An 18667-nucleotide genomic window follows, 5' to 3' on the forward strand; every position below is an offset into this window, starting at 1 on the left:
TATAGAGGTTTTATTGTACATTCAATAATTGTATAACTATCCACTTATTATTCTTATGCATCACATATATTATTACAGCTAATAAATTTTCCCGCAACATGCGTAAAAGCGAACCACCTAGTTACCCCTTATATATATTCAGTTTGTCCAAATAACGTAAAACCTCTATAAATTAATATTCGGTAAATTAATAATCACTATAAATTGTTAAATATTTTTTTTAACGAGTGGGGCCAATGTAATATTTTACACAATTCGATAAAATAATAATATAATAAGTTTTGAAAATCTTCTGTAGATATATGGTCATATCAATATCATAAATTAATAATTATAGAAAATTATCAGTATATATATATGTAAGAAGATTTAGTCAAATATGAGTTTAGTATTGTTTGTTTTTCTTAAATTTACATTAATATTTTGTGGAGTTCATTTCTAATATTTTTACTACATAAAAACTTTTGTGTTGTAGACATAATAATTCTTTTTACTTATAATTGGATTGTAAAGGATATTGATTCTAACGAAGAAATAAAAAATATTTGCACAAAGAAAAATTTCAAGAGATTTCAAAATTAGCCAAAACTCTTTATAAATTAGTAATAATTAATTTTGTAAGAGTTCATTTCTAATATTTTCAGTGTAACAAAAACTTTTGGGTGTTGTATTTTAGTCACAATTATAACCAAAAATCTTATTTTTGAATATAAGTCTTTTTTTTAAAGTTAGCCAAAATAATTTCTAATTATAAATTGATCGAAAAATTAATACTTTTACACATTAATAGACGGTCTTGGTATTATTAATTTATTGTAAAGAAATGGGAACAACAAAGCTATTTTCAAACACTAAGCAACAACAACCAAAAATTCAAATATTTACTATTTTTGAGGTCCATTAATGGGAAAAATGTCGTTTTATCTCCCAACTTTTAAAAAGTGGCCAATCAATACGTCAACTTCATATGTGGCCATTTAAAACATGAAATAAACGTTGACTAACGTTTGAGACATGAAAATTCGTTGACCAGGCCAAAATAGACATGCCGTTATCAGTCGTTAACGGAACCTCTAACGCCCGTTATCACCCGTATCGACTCTGTTAATCAACTTTCAAATTGTGGCCATTTTAAACATCAACTTCATATGTGGCCATTCAAATATTTTCAATACTTTGCATAGAATCGGATACAAAATTTCTAATATTTGGATACTTTGGGTAAACCCGAATCCGAACCCGAAATACCCGATCCGAACCTGACCCGAACCCGAAGTTTTAAAATACCCGAACGGGTCTTAGTTTTCTAAACCCGAAAAACCCAAACCCAAAAAACCTGACCCGAACCCGACCCGAATATCCGAACGCCCATGCCTAATTTAGTCCTATGATGGGTCTACAAGTTTGCTTCCATGATTCCTTTTTAGATTTAAAACAAATATATAAACGATGTTTGCTTCTAATTACTGGCTCTACGATTGTCTCTATATCAAACCATGTCCTTGGATTATGCTTTAAACAAAAAATTTGTCCTGATTTTCTCTCGATTATTTTCAAAACGACGTCGTTTTGGACATACTAACAGAGTCGTTAGCGGGTGATAACGGATGTTATAGGTTCTGTTAACGAATGATGACGATATGTCTATTTTGGCCTGGTCAACGAATTCTAATGTTTCAAATGTTAGTCAACGATTAGTTCATGTTTTGAATGGCCACATATGAAGTTGATGTTTAAATTGGCCACAATTTGAAAGTTGATTAACAGAGTCGTTACGGGTGATAACGGGCGTTAGAGGTTCCGTTAACGACTGATAACGGCATGTCTATTTTGGCCTGGTCAACGAATTTTCACGTCTCAAACGTTAGTCAACGTTTATTTCATGTTTTAAATGGCCACATATGAAGTTGACGTATTGATTGGCCACTTTTTGAAAGTTGGGAGATAAAATGACATTTTTCCCGTCCATTAATAGATCCAACTAAATTACTGTTTCTATACTTAGCCCAACTACTAAAATTAGCCTTTCATGTTCTTCGTGGATGTTTCTCACATGCTCAAGAACTCTAGTAGTGAAAGTGATATCAAATCCCTAAATTTGTTCTACTTCTTTTCTGTTGAAGTTCCTTCCTGACCCTAAGTCCACATGGTTCACTCTCTGCTGGAAACCTAATCAAACCTTAAAGAAAAAGTCAAGCGGGTATGTTTCGGTCTGAATCCCAATTTACCGTTAACCTCTATCGAACTCTAACAAAAGTCACCAAGTAGAAAAAGAAGACTATAACAATCTTGTAGGGGTTGGTTCTAATGTCTACGCCATTATCGGATCCATCAATGTCGTTCTCACATGTGGCAAGATATTGTTATAGTCTTATTAAGGTTGCGAATTAACGTGGAAAGATGGTGGTTTTGTGGGATAAGTATTTACCTTTTAGAGGCTATAACGATTTTCAGATGAATGTTATAAGCATCATTTGGGTTTTAAAACCTTTGAGGGTTAGCTTATTTGGTGCTGCTTAAACGCTCTATGATTTTGCATTTATAGCTTATCAAAACTTCCAATTAATGCACACACATGCATAGGATCAAAGAGGTTCTGAGACTTACCTCAATGGTGATTTTGGTTGGTGTAACCGTGTAAGATCTGAGGATCTATACCCGAGATTTGCTGTAATATCGGAACAATTGAAGTAAACTAGTCATCACATAACAAAATGGCTGAGATTGTGGAAAGCTATAGATCATGGAGGTGCAAAGAAACATACTATACATGGAAACTCTCGCCCTGTCGTTAGTGTATGGTTCAACTTGTGTATCTGAAATAGTTGAAAGATGATTTGAAGCCTATGTGGATTCACAAATGATCAAAACTTGGTTAGAGTTAGTGAGTGTTTATGTCAGGACTTATTTGTCTTGTCACTACTAGTTGTTATATTTAATATTCCAAGTGTTAAATGTGTTTGTTGTGTAGAAAACTTTGTTAATATCATCTCTCTAATGGATAGTGTTTGTTGTAGTGTAGATAGAGAAGTTTATATCTAGATAAAGCCGCCCTAAACACTTTCTCTTCTATTGTTTCCCTTGTTCTTAATTACTTATATTTCAATCCATTTTTTTTTTTTTTAATACCAGGAGGTTCTGGGCTGACGAAGCCCGTAAACCCCCCAGGCCCGAAACCACAACATGTAATATCAATTACTTATATTTCAATCCATCTTTATCAAATACACTGTACAGTTAAGAATTTTCATATACAATTAAATTTGGATTAAATGTAAGTCTGAAATTGTTACATTTGATTCGACAACGATTAATTACAACAAAATAGAAAGATTAACAACAACATAATTAATGAACAAACAAAAATTCACAGAATGAGTAACAATACTACTTTTGTTGACACATTTATGATTAAAAACAACAAAAAATAAAGATAACAACATCACAATGGGTGGAAGCCCCCTTGGCTCATTGGTTGACCAAGGGTTAATTAATGCTTCTACACCAAAAGATCCGGGGTTCGAGTCCCAGATATTGCGATTTATTAATAAATTTGCAGATTAAAGGCGGCAAGTGTACATGAGATCTCCAGCGAAGTACAATTATAGCCGTTCGCCAGGATTCTACACAGAGAGAGAAGTGTCGTCAGGTCGTGGATCATTGAAGGTGTCCGTCAAGAGCATGGAGAAGGAAGTATCGTCTGTCGTGAATCTAATAAGGGTCGGAAGGAATTGTCCGTTGTAAAATCGTCTATGTAACAGTTCTCATAATTTGCAATAAATAATAAATCTAGACGTCAAAAAAAAAAACAACATCACAATGGACTGCCCTCGACGCCATTAACGGATCTGATTCGAGCACAGAAATAAAGATAATCCACAGAAATTTATATACTTTATTCTTCCTCCTCCAACGACGTTGCTCCAACGCAATCTCATCTTCGTTTTCGTTATATTAATATGATATATTGACTTCTTCTTTTTTGATTTTTAACCAAATAAAATTGAATTTTTTGAAAAAGATAAAATAAGAGGTTTCATTTAATAATTAATTCACATGTAATGTATAAAACTTACACTATTCATTAAACGGAGTATAAAAGACAATTTAGATTAGTATGTGTATTTTTCAAGGAATGAAAATAAATTCATGTATTAAACAAAAAAGTTTCATGCAATCTCCTATACTTGAATTAATCCTACGGAATCAACACGGCTCCTACTCTAATCTCTTACTCAGCTTTCTTATTGCATTCCAATGTCTTGCGGACCACACACTTTTCCCTAGCTTTTGTTTTCTTTTCCAAATTCAATGTCTTCGTATCTCAACCCGTTGTAACTTTACTTCAGTTCACAATCGTTTCAAAAAGAATCCTAAAAACTTTTAAATATGCATTGTATCTTGGGGTTATATGTGTCGTAAAGGCCTGTGAGCTGTCGATTGTGGTGGGAAATGGACAACATTAATGTTCCAATTTTCAACAGTCGGCTATGGACTATGTCACACGTACGAATGACCAACAATTGGACCGATCAGCAGTCAGAATCGTTGACGTTACATTTGCTTTTTTCCTAATTAATTATGACGGTAAAAAAGATTTTAAAACATGTGGTGCAAATTAACACAAATCTAAGTTCGATTTTACAACATTACATGATGAATTTACAAAAGAAAAAAAAATTGTAGTCAAAATTAAAATAATACTCTATCACTCTATGCATATTGAAAGTTGTAACAAGCTGTGCATTTGTGGAAGTCATATACATGTTAAACGAATAATAAATATACACAAGGATCTTTGACTTTTCGAATATTTTTTAAACATACAACGTCCAGAGATAAAATAGCTGTACTTTTTTTTTTTTTTTTGATATTTTGATTCTTTTTCAAGCCGCCACGTAAAAACATTGATAACCTCACCTGGTCTTCACGTACGTCCGGGTCCACAAATGCATGTTATTGTTACTATTATGATGATGGTATGGATGAATATGATGAAAACGATGATGATGATGATGATTGTTCTTGTACCTCCATTCTCTCGTGTCATGATCATCATGGAAATGTGCTACATCATTATCACTATTCACCGAAACCTCATGACTAGTTTTACATCTCCAACGTTTTGCAACATCATTGATCATAGATAAATCCACCACTTCATCACATGCACCATCATTGTCATCTTCAAGAATCTCTGTACCCCATTTCAGATCAGATCTACTTATCTCCCCTCCCTCGTTCTCATTACCTAGACCCTTAGGTCCGTCTTCTAAGGCAACGATTTCTTCGGGACCACAACAACCTCTAATGGGATTCTCGACACCATCGACAAAATGTAATCTCAACCGTCCATCTTCTCTAGAAGCGTGGAAAATCTCTGGTCGATTGATCATAACTTGCGTAAGTTCCAATCTACCATCCTTCCTTACCGGCCGGAGATAAAAAGACCGTTTTCCTCGGCCGTTAAACGACGAGAGAGGCGGAGGAAACTTTTTTCCCGGCTCTCGCGCCACCACATTCTCCTTCGTCTTCCTCCTCTTTGTTTCGACCCTTTCGGTCTCCACCTCCACGTGACAAGTCATCTTATTCTCCACCTCGTTATCGGACATCCTCATGTCGTAACTCTCGAACCCTAGATACTCTGTACACAACATTAAACCATTCGCCTCGTCATGGCCAAGACCGGATTCAAACGGCATCGTTTTGGTGTTGGTTTGGCCAAGGAAAGAGTGAAAGCTTCTTTTGTAGAAGCTCATCTTGGTAACAAGAGAGAGAGGGTGACAAGATAGATACCTTCCTTATTTGTATTATTCTGATGATTGATGAATAATTATTACACATTTTTGTTTATAACAGAACAAGAATAGAAAAAAAAAAGTCAAGAAAAGATAAATGGAAAAGAGATAGATAATCGAAAGAAGCGGTGTTTTGCTTGGTGAATAAAGGTGCCACCGAAGAAGATGACCTGTAGAGATTAGAAGAAAACGTAAGTTAGGTCACACGTCAGATGGTTTCACACTTCAATCTTTTTAGTTTTTTTCACTTATTTTTAATTGGTTTTCTCTCTTGTTATGTGATATAAAATTAAAAAGAGGGAAAATTGACTAACTTTTTTTTTTTTTTTTTTTTTTTGTTAAAGGAGAATAAGGAAACAAGGTCAAAATTTTCTCTTTTATATATCTAAAAAAACAATTTGGATCCTATGAATATCTAAGAAGATTAGACGGAACACATATCATGTGTTTGTCTATTTATAGGTTGATTTGGTCTTTGTGCTTGTTAGTTTAAACTGAGGTTTACCTAAGACGGACGTGTTTTGAAATCATCAACTGTTGATATAACAATTTGTTAATGTTATAGAACTATAATGAAATATACTTATATGTATGAGGTAATGAAATTTATAATTGAAGAGAAAGAGTGATGGATAGGACGAGTGGGAGAAAGTGAGTGAAGTAACAAAAGTGAAGCTTTTTGTTATTGCTTTTTACAACCAACGTTTACAACTTCAAAATATACAAGTATTAATTACTTGCTAACAAAGTAACTTGGGACCAAGAGATCTCCACAGTTAAGTGATGGATAATCACTAAGTTTTTTAACAGTTATTATATTTCACTAACATCAATATCATAATTTTTGAAAGTTGTTTCAATAGTTAATCTTAATTATTGTAACGCCCCGACCGTCCCTACTAGTGGTCCCACGTCCTCTCTCTGGCCCATCGGCGTATCCCTGTCCGACGGCCGGTCCGCTATATCCGGGAGGCTTTAAATATTTGTCTACCGACCTTACAAATTACCACATGATCTTTCTCTGTATTTTGTCCCCACTCACACAGTTCCGACAATCACTTCCCGGAAGGTCACCCATCCTGAAACTACTCTAGCTCAAGCACCATTAATTGTGGAGTTCTCTTAGGACAGTTGACCGAAAAGATAAGTGCACTTTGGTGACATAGGTTGCCAAATCAATTTTTTTAAACCTCTCCGCATGCACCACCAGATTCCTGAAACCAGGGTGTTACAATTCACCCCCACTAACAGATCGCAACGTCCTCGTTGCGCACCAAGACCGTCACCCTCTACGGTGTGAGCCCTATTGACTCCACACGTGATAGTAGGAGTTTAACTAAGATCAATTATCCTTAAAGTACTATCATGTCATTGCAGTATTTAAGGTGTCAATCCAAATGGGTGTGATGCTAGCAATCAAGATGCAATCAGATATCACAGAGTCAAGCCAAGCAATAACAGGTTTTGGTGTTGTTAACAGCTCTAGCGATCATGCAGATAACATAAATTCTAACAATAACAGGCAATATACTCGATCACACAGCTTGATGCCAAGCACTGGATGTGGTCGAGTATCAGGTCGAGTAATTTAACAGAAACTGTAAACAGGGTACTCGACTGCACAGTTTGTTACCAAACTACTGGGTGTGGTCGAGTACTTCAAATGAAACAGGGTAGAAATGATAAAACTGAGCAACAAGTAACAAGATCAAGCAATCAATAGCGATGTAAACAAGGAAATCAAATGGAAGAGAAATTCCCGAGGATGGGGTGATCGAGTAGTGAAGTCTCCTTAATCTAACAGGTGGTTAACATGCTCAACAAACTATCCCTAGACAACAAGTTCAATAGCCAAATCAAAGTGCTACCGCAACAGAGATCCTCAAGCAAAGCTAGTCCCAGACTCAATCACCATTGACGAGAGGTAACCTAACAGGCATTACGAAACAACAAGTCTAAGCCAAAACGCTCCATGTAACCAATACCTTGGTACAGAGCCACGAATCTCTGGAATTAGTGGTTCAGACATTTCATCGAACACCTTTTGGGTGCGGAAATGTCTGGGCTCAGATTCCAGTTGATCAGAAAGCAATCAGCATTAAGAACAACTAATCCAGAAGGGATCTACCAATCAAACTCAACCACCTAGCAGATCAAGGATTCTAAACTACTCTAACCCATCCTCAAGAACCCTAATCACTACTCAAAATTCATAACCAAGAACACAAACCCAGAAATACATAAAAACTTCATATTAGCAAGATCTCAACAAGATGAACAACTTTGTAGAAGAAATCAAAAGCAAATACTCAATAGATTAAGAGAAATCTGGATTACAAATATGAAGAAAGCACTAATTGTTCTGCAGAATAAAACTTTGTCTGAAAATTATGAGAAACAACCTATTTATAGCAAATACTAGGAAACCCTAAATCACAAGACGACAAAGTATTAAGGCGGTTTACGGAGATACTCGACCCTTGTGATCGAGTAGAGAGGTTGAATAAAGTTGGCGCCTTTGCGATTTCTTGCTCTGGGCATGTTGTGATCGAGCACTTGGGTCGAGTATGTGCTTGCGTTCTGCTTCATCCTCTTCTCTTCCTTATGCTCAATGTCTGGTTGAGTTGGGATCTGAGAAGACTTTGAAGCTTGTGATCAAGTGGCTGCGTGGAGGTGGTGATCGAGTGTCTGGTCGAGTGATCTGAGGGAAGCTTGCTGGGAGTGCTCGACTGACACGATCGAGTGGTTGATCGAGTGATCCAGATACACAAGGACGCCGGGTTGCTCGACCACACGGTCGAGTATGATGACAGAGGATGCGATCAAGTGTTGTGGCAGGTTATGGTCGAGCATCTGCTTCAGTGGCCAGGATGATGGTATTCGACCTCGTGGTCGAGTACACTGATTGGTTTCGGTCCACTTCCTCCAATTTGTTCACCAATAGCTCCAATTCTCACCTGAAAACATCACAAATATGCAACATGCATGCAAAACTATCCTAAACATGTAAAGTGATGACAAATAATGAGAAATGGTATGAAACAGTGGTGAAATGATGCTAAAGTTACGACAAATGAATGCTCAAAACAAGTAAAATATAGACATATCAACTCCCCCAAACTTAGTCTTTGCTTGCCCTCAAGCAAACAATTAAGAACAAGCTGGAGGAGAAGTTTGAAAGCGGGGACTCAGAACCAAAGCGTGCAGACAAAGAAAATGAACTCAATGTCCAAGTTAGTAATTGTGGAATGCATAGAGACCAAACTCTACTTAAAAACTTTAGCCATATTCATCACAAGACAACCTAACATTTGTTCCAATCTACACACACCTTCAGATCATCAATTCCCTTTAACATTGATTAAGCTCAAACCATGAATCAAGCAAAACATTGTTGAAGAATTCGTTTGGTTTAAAGGACAAGACTGAGAAACAAAGATGGTTCCTCTGTAAATGGTTTCAGACTTTTTCACAGTAACAGGGAACTCTCATGAATGGACAGAGCTTTAGTAGAATGCTAAAGGTTAGAACCAACCTACGCATACAAGAACAGACCCCATCTACCCAAATAACCATAATCATATCAAACTCCATAGATGGTCCTATCTCTAAACCCCAGAAATGATCCTAATTCTACCCTTTGTACTCAAGGCATGCTTCGATAATCTCTTGGATCAACCCATTCTTTCTTTTTGGTTTTGTTCTAAGGAGATGTTTTCTTTTAGACTTTCTAGTGGATTGGGACTTTCTTTAACAACTAAGGCTCTTCTTCTCATCTCATGACTTAAGACAACTCTAGGCTTTTGCCTTTCTTTTTACTTTGCACAGAGCCTAACTTCTTTTATTTTCAAGCTTCCCAAATCCTTTACTAGACTAACAAGATATTCTTTTCTATTTCACTTCCATCTCCTAAGAACAATAACACTTGTCTTTCTTTCTCATTTTCTTTCCAAACACATTCCAAAACCCAAAGTAAAACTCCCACCTAGTCCTATCTAGCCCAAAAAGCGTGGACTAGAACTACATGGGATACTATTCTTGTCGGTTCATACCTAACACTTTCTACCAAGCTCAATCCGGAAATAGGCCTCACACACACACAAATTTATTCAGGGCTTGAAAGAAAGGTTAGGTTCAGGGTGGGGGAAACTGTTCCAATAATGGGAATCAGCTACTTGGATTAGCAAGAGTGGTAGAAGGTGAAAGAAAATCCAAGTATGTGTATTGGTAGCCACAAGTTCAACAACAATGCAAAGACATGATAATTATAAGTCAAGTTCAGGTTCTAATAGATAGGGAAAAGAATCACATCAAGCATGCTTCAATTAAAACAAGAGAGTCAAGTTGTGAATTCCAAATATGGTGCTGTCTTACTTCAAGTTCTATCACAAGCATTAAACAACTAACAACGAGGGCATTGAATTCATTCAGTAAATGAGCAAGCTTACAAGGTTATCTCATCATCATCCCCTATGCATATGCAACAATCCTATATGACACATTCTAGACTCAATCCTAAAATGACAATGCAGCTACATGAACACTCTGTTTTTGTGAAATCATTTTCAAAAAATTTCAAATTTTTATGGTTTTTCTATGCCTTAGATGCAATGATGCAAAATTTGAAAGAAGAAAACAAAACATAATGTCAAATACTCCCTGAGCCCTCCCTCAAACTTAAATTACACAGTCCTCTGTGTAACAAGCATTTGGAAGAGAGTACTCAGGGCAAACCAACAGAGAAACAAAATGAAATGTGGTATATACAATGGTGAATTGGAGTTGTTACCTCATGGATGGGTGAAGAAGGAGGTGATTGACCTAGTACTGGTGGGCTTCATGGGCTAACTCGACGTCTCATCGAGCAGGTACGTCGAGTAGGGCTTTGGTTTTGGTTTGGAGTGACACCAAGGGGCAAGCTCGACTTCACGTCGAGGAGGGCAGGTCGAGTCAAGTCCACTCACTCTGTTTTGCGCCTTGGCTTCCTTAAAACGCTTTATCCTGAGACACTTAAGCAAAAACATAAAAAATAACAAGGAAATAACTAATATTTACAAGGATAGACATGGGACTTCCTCCCAAGTGAGCTTGTTTAAAGTCTTTAGCTTGACTTCTCACACTGAATGAGCTTAGGGTGGATTGTAGAGAGCAAATGAGGTCTCCTCTATCCTGCAGGTGGATGAATCATCTGGCTTAGCAGGCTCTCTTGATAAATCTGAAGTTGAGTACTCAATGGCCCTTTTCTCATAGTAAGCTTCTTGTTGAGCAACTGGATAGTCTTCTTCTATAGACCATGCTGAAGTGAATTCACTCCCCTTTTTGCTGACCAGAGTGGATGCTTCATCAGTTGGGACGTCCTTGATTGGGAGTGGTACTTGGTTGGCTATCCCATGGAGCTTCTTGATTTGATCCTTCAGCTCTCTCACAGTGCCTGTTAGATCCCTTATGGCTTTATCCTGCCATTTGAACCTCTCCTTGAGTTCTAACCAGCCATCTGGAGCAGAATTGCTAGACTCTAGCGGCTTATCACGATGTTTGGTCGAGCTAGAGTTCTCCAGACGAGTTGTAGGATTGCTCAAATGTATACTCGAGTTAGTTGGTTGAGCATGTGTTGAGCTTGCTTCATATGCCACCTTAACCTCTGTTTCTGGCTCAATCAAGCCTTTTAAGACCTCTGACCCTGCTACTTCCTTGTGTGATTCTAATGACTTACCGCAGCTCAAGGTTTCAGTGAGAAGATATCCTGCTTCACCACTCTTAGTCAAAGAAGTTTGTTGGTGATCTTCCTTAGCAACCTCCTCTAGCTGTTCATCAGCTAGGCAATCCATTACCTTAACTACAAAGGTCTGTCCTTCAATTGTTAGCTTCCTCGTGGCATCATTGATGTCAAACTTCATTGTGAAATCATTTCCCAGATTAAGATCAATCTCCCCATTCTTAACATCAATGACAGCTCCAGCAGTGGCTAAGAAGGGCCTTCCTAAGATTAAAGGATCTTTTGGTTCATCCATTTCTAGCACTATGAAGTCTGTAGGGATTTCAGCATTTCCAATCTTAATAGGCAAATCTTCTAATAACCCATGAGGAAATCTGATAGACTCATCAGCCAGGATCAAGGAGATGTTGCAAGGTTTATACTTGCTGAAACCCAGTCTCTTGGCCACGGAGAGAGGCATGAGACTTTTAAAAGCACCTAGATCGCAGAGGCAGTTACTGAAGGCCAAAGTGCCTAGAGAGCAAGGTAAAGTAAACGAACCAGGATCTCCCAATTTCTTGGGAATAATCTTCGTTTGGATGATTTCACTGCACTCATGACTCTCCATCCCTTGCACTTCCTTAATTCTCTCCATTACCATGTCTTTGAAGAACTTGTGAGAATCCGGAATTAGCATGAAAGCATCAATGAGAGGCATCCTTAATTCAATATCCTTGATGTGTTTAGCAAACATGGCTCTGTACTTCTCAATGATATCCCTCTTGAATCTTCCTGGGAATGGTATTTTGGGCTTGTAGGGTGGTGGAACGAAAGTTTTCTTCTTACTCTTACCAACAACTCGTTCTTTGATCTGGGGGCTCTTAGCTTGATCACTAGGTACAATCTCTTGGTCTAGCTTAGTGGTGTCTTCTACTTGAGTTTCATGCTGAATGAAATCCTCCCCCTCTTGAATCTCACTGTCCTCAGTGACAGGAGCTATGCTAGGTCGAGTTTGCAGCTCTCGACCACTGCGAAGGTGAATAGCATTAACATGACCTTTCTGATTCTGAATAGCTTTCCCTGGCAGTTACCCTGGATTCGTAGGCGCAGAAGTAGAAGCAATTTGGCTTTCCACGTACTTTAACCTGGAGTTTAGAGCCTCAAACTTGATATTGAGATCATTGAAGGAGCAGTCTACTTTGTTGTGAATCTCAGCCATTTTCTTATCAAGAGCTATTGCACCAGCTGCTTGACCTTGTAGAAGCTGCTGAAGCATTTGTTTCATCTCTTGATCTTGTGCAGGTGGAGCGTGCTGTGTTTGCTGTGTATAACCGGTTGGTTGATTCTGTTGGTGAAAACCTCCACTGAACTGTTGCTTTGGTGCAAAGACTTGATTGTATGGTATGAAAGGCATGGACTGATTCTGTTGTTGTTGAGGGTAAACCTGATCCTGAGGGTTTGCAACATTCGTGCTCCGGTAAGATAGATTTGGATGAGCATGCTGGTAGGGGTTGTAGCCCTTGTTGTAACCACCTTGGTTCTGTATGTAGCTGACTTCCACAGCATGAGTACTCGCCCCTTCTTGGAGTTAATAGTGCTCTTCTTCAGTGAGATAGTGGACTTGTTTCTGTTGAGTAAACAGAAATTTATCCAGCTTATCGTTGAGAGCCTTAATCTCCTTAATATGCTTTGCATCCGAATCTCCAATACCTCTGTTGGAGCGATCAAAATCTTCATTATAATTACCGTCGGACTGAGCTAAGTTCTCAACCAATTCCCAACCTTCTTCAACATCCTTATTCAAGAAATTCCCATTTGAAGCAGTGTCCAGGACCATTCTGAACTTGGGCAGAGCTCCTCTGTAGAGTGTACTGAGCAAAGAAGCTTTCTTGAAACCGTGATGTGGACATTGTGTAGTGTAGCCTTTGAATCTCTCCCAGGCCTCACAAAAGGATTCAGACTGTTTCTGGGTGAAACTGGAGATTTCATTCCTTAGCCTTGTGGATGTCGGATTCACACACTCAAGTATTTTGTTAAGCGGGAAAGATTATTCTTGAGGGACAAAAATGAATATGTAAAAACTTATAAATTGATACGAAAGTTGCTATAGTATTTCTCCCTTGAGAGGAAGCTCCTCTTTACATGGCCATTGGCCTTTATATTTATACATAGATAAACGACATTAAAATGAGTAATTAAGTACAATTATTTCTTCTTAAATGTGTCCGTTTTGATTCTTCGGCTTTAATGCTCAACGTTTGAATTTGAGTTGACTCTGATCTTCATGGGCCTCGCCTCTTTTGGCCCAAGTGTCCTTGAACCGACTTACCCGTGTCTTCTACACCGAACTCGTGTCACAGTGCAGTCACTTCGGATTCTCGAAATGGTGACAACCACTTCGACCGTCCTTTCAGCTCACGGGTCCAATGGGCTTCATCCTTTATGGGCCATTATCTTGATTACGTGGCAATCTTTGGTTGGTCTCGTACTTCTGGTGCGGGATCCGACACCAACAATTAGCCCCCCAAGTTCTTCGAAGTGCTATTCCAATTCGGAGGACTTTAAATGCTCAAGTGGCCAAAGATTGCGCTCGAGAATCTTTCTGATTTCCCGCCGAAAATCTCATCACTCCTTTAATTTCGGCACTAGCCATTTTTAACCGAGTGACATCTGTCATCATTATGACCGTATATTGATTAATTACTATTAAAACGGGAAAAACCTTCCCACTTCCCACACGACTTCCGAGGCGGTTTCATCATTAGCTTGAGGTAACTTCTTTTCACCATTACTCTCTTCTTTTACTTTTGTACTTTAATCAAAACCTCTCTCTTCGTTCTTTCACCAAAACCCCTCTTCGCCGGATCTTGAATTTTTCTTTCTTCCCAATGACTTCCGATTCCGATAGACCCGAGTCCCCGTCTTTCGACGAGAGGCGTTCTAGCAACGACGAATGCACCCGCTCTGATGATATTGCCGGTCTGCACTATAGGTCCACTTGTACTCTTCAATCCCTCGAGCGGTTGAGAGAGCTTTGCCGGATTCCGCCGGAAATTATGGCGGAAGCGCAAATAGCTTCCCCCACAGAATCTCCAGAGAACCATCGCGATGGTTACTTCTGTGTATACGAGATTTATTTCAAGGGTTGCGGGCTGACCTTTCCTCTTCCCGAAGCCCTGGTTCTATACCTAGCGGCTCTTGAAATCGCTCTTCCTCAGTTAACCCCCAATCTTCTCCGTACTATTCTTGGAATTATAACAGTTGCGGCGGAGGCCGGTTATGTTATCGGAGTTACTGAACTAAATGAGCTTCTGAGCGTGAGAAGTTCATCGAAGAAAACGGGGTATTTCTCAGCATATCCCAATGCCAACAGGAACATCATTTCACATCTTCCGAACAAAGATGAAAATTGGCATCATCCTTGGTTTCTAATTAAGAAAACTCCCGCTTCGATTGGAAATCTCGCAGATTTTCTCCCTTCGAAGTGGTCTGCGAAACCCGGTAGTGATTAGGTTGCCCGTATCTTTCCCGGTTGTTTCTTTATCTTTATTGACTAACACCGTTGTTTCAATTCGCAGCTTTCATCGCTTCCAATCTTCCATCTGAAGAGTTCATCGAATTCTTCAAAATAATTCTTGAAGGGGAAACCCTTTGGAATTCCTTCACTCTTGAACGATTCCTAGAAGCTAACCACAGACTCAGGATGAGTCCGCCTGGTCATCTTCACCAAATTCCTCCCCCTCCCTCAACTCAGGGAATGTCATCTCGGGCCCTTGCGGCCAAGCGCAAGTTGCTTTCCAAGCCGATGGCTGAGGCTTGCGAGGAGAAGAAAAAGTTTCTCGCGTCTTCTATAGATAAGAAGGACTACAGTAGGACCTTACTGGTTGATGATGGCAGCACCGAGGGAGCCCGATCTGTCGCTTCCTTCAGATTAACTCCTCGTCGCGATCATCGCGACTCACGTTCTCCTCGGAGGGATCAATCTCCTCGCCGTGATTCACCTCGCCCTCCCCGAGATGATTTTAGTAACGAACCAATTAAGAACTTGGTTCGCCGGAAGAGAGACAAGTCCTCTCGCAGCGATTCTTCCCCGCGGAGGGAAAAGTCGAGGGCCCGGACTGACCGCTCACCTCGATCATCCTCTCCTCCTGAACCAATGGGTCCTCCACGACCGGTTGATATGTCTTCATCCTCCCGGCCTGATAGTGGAAAGACTGCCCGGAGTGCGTCTCCGAAAAGGGGAGATTCTGAATCTCGAGATGCTTCCTCGAGGTTAAAACCTGCTCTTGTCCCTCAAGTCAAATCGCTTTCAGGTTTGGTGATTCATACAGTCTTCAACGTTTGTTTTTTTTTTTTTTAAGATTCCGATTTTTACAACTCTTCCTTCTTCGTAGCTATGGAGAAAGAGGGCAGCGTCTTCCGATGCTTCAAGACCCGATCGGGTTCGATCTTGCCAGACTTCGACAAATGGTGCCCTGCGATTCGTGAACGCTATTTGCTCCACGCGCATCACTCATCTCGGGTAAGTTCCGTTTTTTTTTTTTAATATATTTTTTATTGCATTGCCATTCTGTGAACTGACTCGCCATCCCGGGTTCATGTATAATGCCAGGCTAATAGCGAATTTAACGACATGATCGAACATTACGAAGGGTTGGTCATTGGACGAGAGAAGGAGATTGATACGTGGAAAAAGAAACTCTCTGCCCTTGAGGCTGAACTCAGTTCTTCTGCCGGCTCCAAGCACGATCTGGAGGACAAGGTCGACAGTTTAACATCCGAGCTTGCGCAGATAAAGGGGGAGCTGCAGGGTCAGTACGACCAGAACTTCAAGCTCCAGGAAGAGTTTTCTGGTGTTCAGGGTAGGCTTCAAGAGTCCGAATCAAACGCTGATTCCCTGAACAACCAACTCATCGAGCTTAACGCGAAGTACAAGGCGATTGCCAAATTGCGTGACTCCGAGTTGGCGAGGTCGGCATCAAAATCCAGAAAAGTGGTTAAGGGACGCGGGATGGAGTTGATCCAAGGGGCCATCCGATTCATGCAGACTGAGAAGGCTAGATCTGATTTGGAATCAGACATCAAGGAGCACGAGAGCAACCTGATCCTGCTGGATCAAATCCATGATACAGATTTCTCCGAGGAGCAAGAGAGAACCGAACTGTCGGCTAATCTTTCTGAAAAGCGGAGTCGCTTGGCAGCTCTTCCTACTTCGACCTTCAACCCTCAGGACTTCGAGGAATTCTTCACTGAATCGCCTCCTATAAGTGAATCAGGTCTAGACTGGGCAGGTAATGCTTGGCTCCTGATATTTATAGCCTTTTCTTACCTTGTACCTTTGATTGACTGGAATTACTATTCCTAGGCTCAAGTGAAGCGGAAGACGTTGTTCCGCCTGTAGTTCCTATGGTACCGGAAGTCTCTCCGGAGGTTGGTTGCACCGTGGAGAGCGGATCAGGAGTTTCATCTGACCAAGCGGCTGCCAAGGAGGCGAATGAAGCTTCGACTGTTGAGCCGGATTCCGAGGTGGCTGCTGCTCCGTAGTGGCTGTGTCCACTTTAAATTGGGGATTGTCCCTTTAATTTTAAGACTTAATTTCGAACTTATTTTTGGCCTAAGGAGGCTTTATTATTTTTTCAAGATATTTGCCTGAGGAGGCTTTTAAACCTTTCTAGGTTGTGACCCAAGGGGGTTTGGTTAAAATTATATGCGGGTTTGCAAAGTCCGCTTTTTAACCTTTTGTGGCCTTGTGGCAATGCTTTCGAGATTTTTAGGCTGATCAGACCTTTCTCTTTAGTATGCGAGAACTGAGCTCGGCTTAAAGCGAGTTCCCCACTTCGGGTTCAGTCAACTCGATAAACTTACTGGGCTTGGGCCTTAGAAACTTTTGTAGTTAATGCGACGGTTGCGCTTTCCCTTCTTATAAGTAAGGAAAACGGCTCGTCTTTAATGCAAAAGGTGCTTTTTTTTTTTTTTCTCGATTTCCAAAAATGGTTTAAACCACTCGGACACACTACCATTATTGGGTTTATGGTTCCAAGACAAACCCTAAATCATTATAAATAAAGGCTTACATACTTCTAAGCTTTATTTAAGCATGACTTTAGAATCTTACTTGAGAAATACTTTAAGAATGGAAAACGAAGGAGTAGCCCCCATCGATCCCGGCAGCCCATTTTTCTTGTCCGGCGACGGATTTGAACCGGCCGGCGTTCTCTTTCCTCACGCCGTCTTTCACTTCCCTTCAAAGGAGAAGAAAGAGGCTTGCGACTTCATCGACAAGGTAAATATTTAAAGTTTTTGACTCAAAAACTTTTTGCTTCATTTTATTCACTCATCTTTATGCTAGGTCGCCGACAAGCACCGTCGCTTATGTGAAGAGAGGCAGCGGCTGGGCCTCAAAAGGCAAACACTCGAGGCTCGCATTGCTCGGGTGGAGAGGAAGATACGGGCTTTGGAGAGTGACCCCTTTCAATGGGAGTGGCGGAACTTCGATTCCGTTGCTGAGATCCCGAAGATGCTTCGGATGTATCTCCGTGCTAGAGGAGTCCCGGGTCCCGTGAACGCCCCAGTCTTCGCCGTTCCATCCGATAGTGAAGAGGAAGAGGACTTGGAGGAGGAGGCCAGCAACTGCCGGAAACGCATTCGGGATCGTTCCGAAGTGGATGCCAAAAACAAGGCGTCCACTTCGAAGACTAAACCAGCGATGAAGGAGCCTGTTCCTGAGCCTCTCCCATAAATGTTCTTTAATTTCTTCACTTCTTCTCTTTTTTTTTTTTTAAAACTCGTAATGGGCTTCGGCCCCTTTTAATTTTATGGAAATATTTGCTACTTTCCTTTCTTTCCAAATATTCTTGGAGATGCGTCTTTTAATGCAGGATCCATTCGAGGGCATAAATCTCTCCGAGAATCATTCCATTCTTTGGATAGAATCCGCAGCTTGCTAAGGATATGGGGTTCCTATAAATTATAGGTTCAATTTCTCTTTACTTCTCACCCTTCTTTTCATTTTAGCAGGTATGGAGTTCAATCTTCGCTGTTCAGAATCTATGTCCGACTTCTCCAGAATCGGAATGATGAATGAAGATGTTTCAAATGAGCCAAACAGGCAGCCTTCTCCACTTCGCGGCTTCTCGAGATCTCAGATCCGAGCCCCATGTGCTTTGATCAGGGA

General features: G+C 40.1%; 1 protein-coding gene across 1 annotated transcript; it reads right to left on the reverse strand.

The window, feature by feature from the left end:
* Positions 1-4626: 4626 nt before the first annotated feature.
* Positions 4627-5935, reverse strand: LOC9330662. The gene has a single exon (XM_021010499.1). It carries the CDS (start codon positions 5757-5759, stop codon positions 4917-4919), a length of 843 nt encoding a protein of 280 aa, XP_020866158.1. The 5' UTR covers positions 5760-5935; the 3' UTR covers positions 4627-4916.
* Between the last annotated feature and the right edge of the window lie 12732 nt (positions 5936-18667).

The sequence above is a fragment of the Arabidopsis lyrata genome, assembly GCF_000004255.2.
Source record: "Arabidopsis lyrata subsp. lyrata unplaced genomic scaffold ARALYscaffold_1, whole genome shotgun sequence".
Taxonomy (NCBI): domain Eukaryota; kingdom Viridiplantae; phylum Streptophyta; class Magnoliopsida; order Brassicales; family Brassicaceae; genus Arabidopsis; species Arabidopsis lyrata.